Below are 9,210 nucleotides of genomic sequence, written 5' to 3'. Positions count from 1 at the left end.
AGTGGACATCCCTGCCGTGTTCCTGACCTTAGGGGGAAAGCTCTCAGTTTTTCCCCATTGAGAATGATCTTCGCTGTAGGTTTTTCATAGATGGCTTTTATGATATTGAGGTATGTACCCTCTATGCCTATACTCTGAAGTTTTGATCAAGAAAGGATGCTGTACTTTGTCAAATGCTTTTTCTGCATCTATTGAGAGGATCATATGGTTCTTGTTCTTTCTTTTGTTAATGTATTGTATCACTTTGATTGATTTGCAGATATTGAACCAACCTTGCAGCCCAGGGATAAATCCCACTTGGTCGTGGTGAATAATCCTTTTAATGTACTGTTGGATCCTATTGGCTAGTATTTTGGTGAGAATTTTTGCATCCATGTTCATCAAGGATATTGGTCTGTAATGCTCCTTTTTGATGGGGTCTTTGGTTTTGGGATGAAGGTAATGGTGGCCTCATAAAACGAGTTTGGAAGTTTTCCTTCCATTTCTATTTTTTGGAACAGTTTCAGAAGAATAGGTATTAATTCTTCTTTAAATGTTTGGTAGAATTCCCCTGGGAAGCCATCTGGCCCTCCAAGACACAGACTCTTAACTGTAGAGAACGAACTGATGGTTGCTGGAGGGGAAGTGGGTGCGGGGATGGGTTGGATGGGTGATAGGGATTGGGGAGTGCACTTGTGATGGGCACCAGGTATTGTATGGAAGCACTGAACCACCAGGTTGTATGCCTGAAACTAATATTACACTGTATGTTGACTAGCTGGAATTTAAATAAAAACCTTTAAAAAAAATACATGAGGCTTATTTACATGCATGTATTTCCTTGCATTGTGAGCTGAGCACTTTGAGCTCCCACACTGAAGTTTTGAATACCATTTTCTAATAAAAGGGGCCAGGGCTCTTTAAAGAAATAGTTGTTACTATTGATGAAATTTTCAAGTTTTGAGTTCCCGAGTGAACAGCTGAGAAAGAATTCGAGACATTTTTGGTGCAAAAAAGGTGTTTTTTATGATAGCATGGAAGGACCTGTGGGCAGAAAGAGCTGTGCCTGCAAGTGTGAGGGATGGCTGGTTACATATTTTAAGTTTTGTGGAGGGAGGGGAGGTAGAGATAACATAGGTTTCTAAGGAATTTTTGCCTGCTGAAAGCAGGGTCTTAGAGCACCTTGAAGATTTAGATATTGTCAAGATAAAGTTACTTTTAGTCTTTAATGAAATATAAACATGAAGGATTAAGGCATCCCTGAACGCCTTGAGGAACATCACCCTCTGCATGTCTCAGGCATGTCAATGGGCTGCAAGCTGTAGGGAGATTTAATTTAAATGACATTTTTCTTGCTTTTGCTCTCATCACTCATGACTGCAACAGTAAATACAGCAGTCAGGATAATCCTGAAGTATCAGAAAGTAACAGAGCACCAATAATGAAAAATCTACAAAAATGGGATATGTCAAAGGCAAACAGGAGCCAATGGAAACAGCTCTCAATAATCACAACAGAAATCAGCTGATCAACCAAACGCTGTAGTCCTGGAGTATAACCAAGGGACTGAAATAACTACCCACTTGTCCACACTGGTAAAAATAAATGATTACATACATTTTTTTAATGATTACACATCTGCTGAAGATTTCCAAATAATTCAGGTAGACACTCAGCCATCTACGACAGAGGTAAACTAGCCCCCTCTCCTCAAGTGTGGGCTCCGCAGAGTGATTTCCTCCTACATTGGACACACAGTAAGGACATGGTACAAGAGAAACTTCAGTGGGGAAACCTAACAAGCCCTACCCCAGCCAGTGACCAGCGTTAACACTACCTGTAATAAGTTGCCTTGAGAGCAGAGGAAATGGGTGATTTCCTAGTAAAAATACACATGAACAAAAGACCCAAAAATAAAGAAAATGGAAATTGACCAATTAGCATAGAAAAGTTTGCAGTGCTGCTTAAAATCTCCCATTGGAAAATAACTCAGGGAGGCAGTTAACCGAGCTTTAACAAATTCTGATTTTAATATCAAAGCTTTGTATATATATTTCCATTTTTCATCTAATGTAGGATATGTCAATGTTTACCACCAAACATCATGTTATGTACCACTATAAATATGCTGCCACGTAAACCGAACTTCTCAACACAAGAAAACCATGACCGATGAGCTTACTTCCCTTAAAGCCAGAAAATTTTTAATAAATTTTGTTTTGGGTACTCATAAATTTAAACTCACATATATTCATACATGTTTTCAAGTTGTCAGTGTATTTTTTCAACTGTGCTAACACTGAAACAACAAAAGCCCTTCACAACACTCACGAGGGCAAGACGACCAGGACGGCTGGCCGTGCAGCTGCGACGGTCGCAGTGTTTCTCCTTTCTCTGCGGAACCTCTGCCCAGAAACGACGCTCTTCTAGGACAACTATCACAGTGTGCGACGACAGCGAGCTGCCAAAGCTTTGATGCTACATTGTGCTGAACTACTACATGACAAAGTACAGATAAACCACTGAGGAGTCAGAAGCAGATTATGCTCACTGTGGAAAACAAAACGTCTCTGGGAAAGCCACAGCAAATCTCCCTCCTGTGCACTTTTGTTGTTGAATTTTAAGAGTTCTTTATATATCCTGCAAACTGAACCCATATCACATGTATCATTTGCAAATATTTTCTCCCATTCTGTAGGTTATCTTTTTAGGGTTTTTTTTTTTTTTTTTTTGATGTAGTGTATCTTTTTAGTTTCTTGATAGTATCCTTTGATATTCATAACTTTATAATTTTGATGAAGTCCTATTTATTTTTTTTCTGTTATTACCTGTGCTTTTGATAATCATACCCAAGAAATGATCGCCTCTGGCTCAGCACCCAGACAGGCCTCCATTTCATCCTACCTTCAAGACGTCAGCACCTCCAAGCCCAGAACCGTTTCATCCCAGCCCTCACTCTGTGGGCGATCCCAGTACCACCCAAACCCCGGCAGCCAGTGGCCAGACGGGATGTGGTCTTCTGCCGGAGGCACCCAAGGGGTACACCAGAGACACCACAGTGCCTTCTTGGGCCAGTTGGGACGTGATCACTGGCAGAGGCAGGGACACCATCATGGGTTGAACTATGTTCTACAAATTTCCGATGTCGAACTCCTATCCCCAATACCCCTGAATGAGAACTGATATGGAAATACGGTCTTCAGAGATGATCAAGTCAAGATGAAGTCACTCAGATCATGATTATGTTGGTAGATTTTGTTGGTATTAACAAGAAGAACCGGGCAGAGATACACACACAGGAAAAGTGCTGTGTGAAGACTGGAGCTCTGCAGTCCCAAACCAAGGAAGTACTGGAGCCTGGAGAAAGCTCCCCTTGAGCCTTCATGGCCACGACATCACCCACATCACACTTCCAGCCTCTAGACCTGTGACACAGCAGATCTGTTATTCTAGGCCACGTAGCTTGACCGAAGAGATCAACACAGGCACCCTCTGCCCTCTCCAGCAGTCTCCACACCATGGAGGGTGGGGGGTGAAGGCGGGGCCCTTCACAGACCAAAGCTGGGTGATCACTTCTGGCCCTGGTTGTCTGGGAGGTCTGGCCACACATCCCAACCTCCTGGGGCCCACGCAACTATGAAGACAAGGAGAGGCAGAGAAGTTGGCCTCCTTGGAGCTGATCACTGAACATCCCCCCTGCCACTACTAGAGCCCAGAAAGCCTCTGACACCTCCTCTGGGCCGCCGTCAGCCATCAGCCATTTGAAACAGCCCCCATATCCCTTTTCATCTCAAGAAGGGAAGTGCCTCCGCAAGGCACAGGAAGAGGACCCTTGGCCTGGTCACAGCACCTATGTCCACTGGACCCAGGCTGGCCCCTCAAGGGGGTAAGGGCAGAACACTCTCTAGGGCCAACACATCTCTCTCAGAGCGGCCTGGGATCAAACAGCAGAGAGGGAAGTGTGGGCCTCAGGGTGGGAGCTGGGTGCACAGGCGCTGGGCATGCCGGACGGGGAGAGGCCTCCAGCCACTCAGGACGTCTGACCGCTGCACAGGAGCCCCTCCAGAGGAGCTCGAGTCTCAGTCAACAGTCAGCTCCAGAGACTTCAGTCCATGTGCCACAAAATGGACACGATCCAGCTGGCTGAGTCTGTGCTCTGGAACTTTTAGGATCGAGCCCAGTGTCTGTAAAGGGTGGGGGAAGGAGACTCCCCAGGAGGTGCTCCCACAGCCCGTCCAGGAGGTTCTTGCCTCAGACCGTGACCACCTCACATATAGGTACTTCCTTTCGGCTCAGGAAAGGCCAAGACTGGGATGGGTCCAGAGCTCTGCACATTTCCAGGGAAGGCCAAAGGGCGGCACCGCCCATCACACCCCAGGGTTAATCCCTAACCCTCTCTAAAGTGTTTATCAACTGTGCAGGTATTTTATGCAGACTTTGAATGACTGAGGGCAGGATGAATTGGATCAGTGTGCTTCCTTCGGTGACAGGTAATGCACGATGAGTTACGTACCTCAATGATTAAAACAAATCACCACGTAGCTGAGTGGCACGTAAGGTTGAAGAGGGAATCTTCATGGGTGTACACTTTGTACATGAAGGAAGCTGGTGCCGTGGCGATGCCAGAACTACGTTAGTAATGTGTTCATGAATTATGAAAATGTAAGCACATTAGAGAAATTCATGAGTCGATGGAAAGCTTGATGAGAAACAGCATGTTTACACAGTTTCAAAGCACTACCTCCCAAAATATACAAAAAGAGTAACTGTAGTGGAGAAGGTTGGCAGAAAACACCCTAATGAAGTGATCAAGATGAGCACCAACAACAACTGGACAATCAAAATCATGTGCTATCTGTAAGACAGGGTAAGTGCCTCATGTCACTTCTGGGGTATTTCCCGAATTGCACGGAAACATCCAACACGGCCACTCTGGGGGACATTCTACAGAATAACTGGCTTGTACTCTTCCAAAGTGTCAAAGTCGTTAAAGTCCAGGAGAAGATCGGGCCTGTTGTGGCCTAAATGACAAGACAGTCAAGGGCACGCAGCACATGCTATATGACGGGATTCATCTGTCATTTAGGGTGTTGCCGGGACAAGTGATTAGACTTTAGTCTGGAAGAAGGTGGGGAAATACCAGCACTGACTTCCTGACTGGTGATCGCACGAGGAGAATTCCTTATCTCAAGGAAACAGGGATCAGCTCAGTAACTCGTTCTCAAAAGGATGAAAGGAAAAAATGTTTGTGTTCTACTTGCAACTTTTTATAAGTTTGTGACTGTTTCACAATAAAGAAAGATTTGACAACTAAAAGATTCCTGATTCTAGGGAACAGGATGCGAGTGAGCGTCCCTGAGAGGAAGTACATATTACTGCTGGTGCTTGGGCAGCGCCATTGTGGCGATGAGGAAGGGACAGGATGGGTCCACGGTCTACAGAGTAAAGGTGAGGGGAGAGGAGTACAGCTGAGAGCCCTGGGGCTGTGGTGGGGGAGCACAGCTGTCTCAGCTCAGCTGCCACCGCCCCGCCCCCGCCGCCCATTCAGGAAGCTCTCAGCGTCTTGTCATTCCAGCACCACCTACCCTGGGTTCTCAGCCATCCCTCACTTCACACCATCCTCTCAGCAACTACCCATGATTGCCTGCTTATTCCTGATGAGCCTGTGAGCCGCCTGAGAGCACAAAACTGACTCTGCTCCCTGCTCAGCACACCACTGTCAACTGACACAATGGGTAAGGCAAGGACCAAGGGCCTGTTCTGGCAGTGACAGTCCTGAGTGTCAAAGTCACCTCTGCATCAGGAATCACATCACACTCGGCCCCTGGGGCCCTGTGCGCTTGGACATGGTGGCATCTAGCACCAGGGCAATTCCTTCTCCCACAAAACAGTCAGGTAAAGGGCAAAGGGCAGAGACGCCCACTGTGACCTTGCTTATAAAACAGACACATTAGAAACAATCAGATCAATAGGGTACTGGTGCATCAATCAATGCACACCCATACTGTGAAATGCCAGCCAGGGACAGAAAGGCAAAGGACTGACAGGGACAGGTGTCCAAGATGTAGTTAAGTGAGTAAAAGGGGAGAGTTCAGAACATTGAACTGTAATTTAATTGAACAGAACATTTGTTTTACAAACACAATGAATTACAACCTGCGGGGAAAATGCACCCTGCCCCACCCTGCCTGAGCCATCCCAACCATATTAGCTTCTGTAGAAGCCCCCACCCCCAAGACATAGAAATGTCAGAACACTGCCCATGCCCCACTCGCCAACTTAACTGTCACAGAGCGGCGAGGGCAGACAGCAGTGCAACATTCTCCTCTATCTCCAGAAAGGCGTTCTCTGCCCAGAACCTGCCCAGGAGCTTGACTCCACACTCCCCCGCTGCCTGAGTGAAACTGACCCCTTGGACTTCTGAGCTCAAGAGCTTCTCAAATGCTTCCTCTGATACACTAAGTTGCCAACCAAATTATTCAAACATGGCAGGGGGCTACGCAACCTCAATGCTTCCCACTGGAACGCCCCAAGGAACTCTGGGGTCCTCTCTTCACTTGGAATAAAGCTCTACATAACATGTGTTGAAAGGCTAGATGTCCACACCTGCTCCCCTGGGAGCACTGGCTGGATACCCCAAAGGGACATCTCAACCCAGGCTGCCCCCTGAAAGCTCAAGAAGCATCCTGGCTCCCCAGAAGGCGTCGCTGGAGGCCTGGCCATCGGGCCACTGCACCTGGAAAGCCAACACAGCATCACACACAGAAGCACCCTTCTGCCTGGCTCCACCTTCCCACCCTGCCACCCCTTACCTCCGGACCCACCCTCTCTGGACTCAGTCAGAAACACGAGCCCACAGAACCCACCTCCCGGGTCCCATTCAACTGATGTCCAGCCTTGAGGCATCCCTGCCCCTTGTTACATTTGCCTGGTTTATTCACTCCAAAGGTATGACCTGAGGATCCAAGAGTAAAGAGGGACACCCACACTACCTGGTGGTAGGGTCTCACCTGGTTGGAGGGCAACGGCTGGCTCAGGTCCACAGCAGAAACAGGGCTGGAGAAGGAGGGGCCCGGTGCCAACTCCAGGGGACTGGAAAAGAGACATCAGGACAAGCCCCGTATCAAAGGGGCACCAGGTCACGGTCCACCCTGTGACTGACATGACCTGACAGCTCTCTGCGGGTAAGCAGCCCTTCCAGGTACGCTCTTCAAGAAGAGTGTCCTCCCATGGGGCCCTTGGGTGTGCAGGTGCTGGAGGGACCTGTGTAACACCTCAGGCGGGTGGCCTGGGTGAGGCAGAGAGCACTTGAGGAGGCTCACAGAGAAGGACCAACAAACGGAAACCCGAAGGAAGAGGTCAAGAAGGGCCAGGCCTGGGGTGCCATCGGGATCAAATTGGGGGAGCAGCAGGGAGAGCAGGGAAGGTGACAGGTGTAGCCACTCAGGACAACAGTGTGGCAGTTCCCTAAAAGGCAAACACACGCCTACAGCCATTCCACTCCTATGCATGTCCACACCCCAGAGACAGGAAGGCACACTGGCAGACCCACATGCATCCGGGAATGCTCACAGTGACCCCAAACCGGGAACTCAGAAATGCCTACCAACAGGCGATGGGTCAAAACAGCACGGTCCACAAAGAGGAATGGACTGCTGATACACACAGCAACAGGGAAAATCCCAAAGTACTCAAGCAGAGTAAAAGAAGCTAGACCCACCCCCCCCCACACACAAAATTCAAAACTTTTGGATTTCATTCACATGGAGTTCTAGAAAATGCAGCTAAAGAGAGGAGATCCATGGTCCTGCAGGTGGCGGGGATGGTGGCAGGGGGACTGACAGACATGGCTCAGCACATGGCGGATACAGAAGTTGCACTCAGAAAACTCTCATTTGTACCGTGCAAACATGGTGCTTTACTGAATGCCAACGATGCCCAATGAATCTACTGTTCGAGAAGGACTCAAGGTCATCACATCGAGCAAGGATGAGACGGCCATGAGGAACCTGGTGGCGGCATTTTCTCCATCCAGGTTCCTGGTCGTGAATGGAAAAGTGAGTCCATCTGCAAAGTCTGCATTTTCTCACCCTCTGGCTAGTTCAGCAAATAGAATCTGTGACTCAAGCAACTGCTCCCTTTCTCTCTCACATGCTGCCCTGTAATTCTGCTCTCACTGGGCACCTGGCGTTCAGCTCCCAGACCGGGGAGACTATGAACACTGGGGACCTAGTCCTGGTGACCCCATCATAGATTCCCTGTCCGCCAGAGGACCTCTGACTTCTCACATTCCTCTAATCTCTCTTCTCAACCTCCAGATTCTCCTGGCCTGTTGTTCTGGCCCCCACGGCCACAGTCTGCAGCACCTAGGCTATTCACAGCCCTCTCAAGCACCTTTCAAACTACAGTTTGGAACATAAAATCAGGATCTTGATGCTGCTTAAAAACTCAGACAGCCTCTGTCTGGGGAAAACAAAATGCCAAAAAGCGGCTTCTGGGATCCAGGGTGATCTTGGGGAAGAGGCAAAGTGTGAGCACTGTCCACAATACAGACACCCATGTCTGCTCTGATATTTCTGGGTGTTCTTCTGTCTCAGGGAAAAACCACCCTCTTCTGGTAGATGTAGGGTGGGGATAATGATGTATTTTCCAGAAACCCATAAGGAAAGGACTCAATCTGCACATCTGAGGTGGCAAGTCTATAAACCAGGAATACCCTACCCATGGCTCTGCGTGGCTCACCTCTGGGTTAGGAGGAATTCGGGAGGCTGTGTCACCAGGAAGCCGCCCGCCTGTTGTTCTGCCTGGCCAACGCTGGTGCCTGGACCTTCCTCCAGGTACATGCTCGGGGGGTTGCCAACAGGTGGGTCAGCGAATCCTACACAGAAAAAATTACACAACCCAGTGCTGGGAGGACAGAACACAGCCCACAAGCAGCACAATCGAGACCTCCACGAGAAAAGGAGCATCTGACCTGGCCGGCCCCAAGCCTCAGCTTTCCTTGCTGAGGAAGGAAGAGTCAGTCATAACTGTTGATCTCAACTGCCTTTTTAGGCTTCCAGAAACACAAATTAAGCCCAATTTTGTGGACTTCAAATTTTGCTTCATCAACCCAGACTTTAGGCCAGCCCCCAGTGTCAAAGACTCAGCATCCAAATCTGCCCCACACGCAGGGCTGCCATGTGAGAACTTCTCAGTCTGTCCCGTGCTGGTTCATCAAAGGCTGGGCCA

The 9,210-nt window shown here is 48.5% G+C and overlaps 1 protein-coding gene across 1 annotated transcript in view; it reads right to left on the bottom strand.

The window, feature by feature from the left end:
* Window positions 1-6,146: 6,146 nt before the first annotated feature.
* Window positions 6,147-9,210, bottom strand: part of ANHX (anomalous homeobox) — a 44,853-nt gene continuing 41,789 nt past the window's right edge. Inside the window, exons 8-10 of the mRNA XM_044920911.1 lie at window positions 8,722-8,857; window positions 6,990-7,071; window positions 6,147-6,715 (exon numbers count right to left, since the gene is read on the bottom strand). Coding sequence (XP_044776846.1) covers window positions 6,629-6,715; window positions 6,990-7,071; window positions 8,722-8,857 — 305 coding nt within the window. The 3' untranslated portion in view covers window positions 6,147-6,628. The remainder of the gene's footprint in view (window positions 6,716-6,989; window positions 7,072-8,721; window positions 8,858-9,210) is intronic.

This window comes from Neomonachus schauinslandi, chromosome 14, assembly GCF_002201575.2.
Source record: "Neomonachus schauinslandi chromosome 14, ASM220157v2, whole genome shotgun sequence".
NCBI classification, from domain to species: Eukaryota; Metazoa; Chordata; class Mammalia; order Carnivora; family Phocidae; genus Neomonachus; species Neomonachus schauinslandi.
The sequence above is the reverse complement of the archived record's forward strand: the minus strand, read 5'-3'. Positions and strand labels throughout refer to the sequence as shown.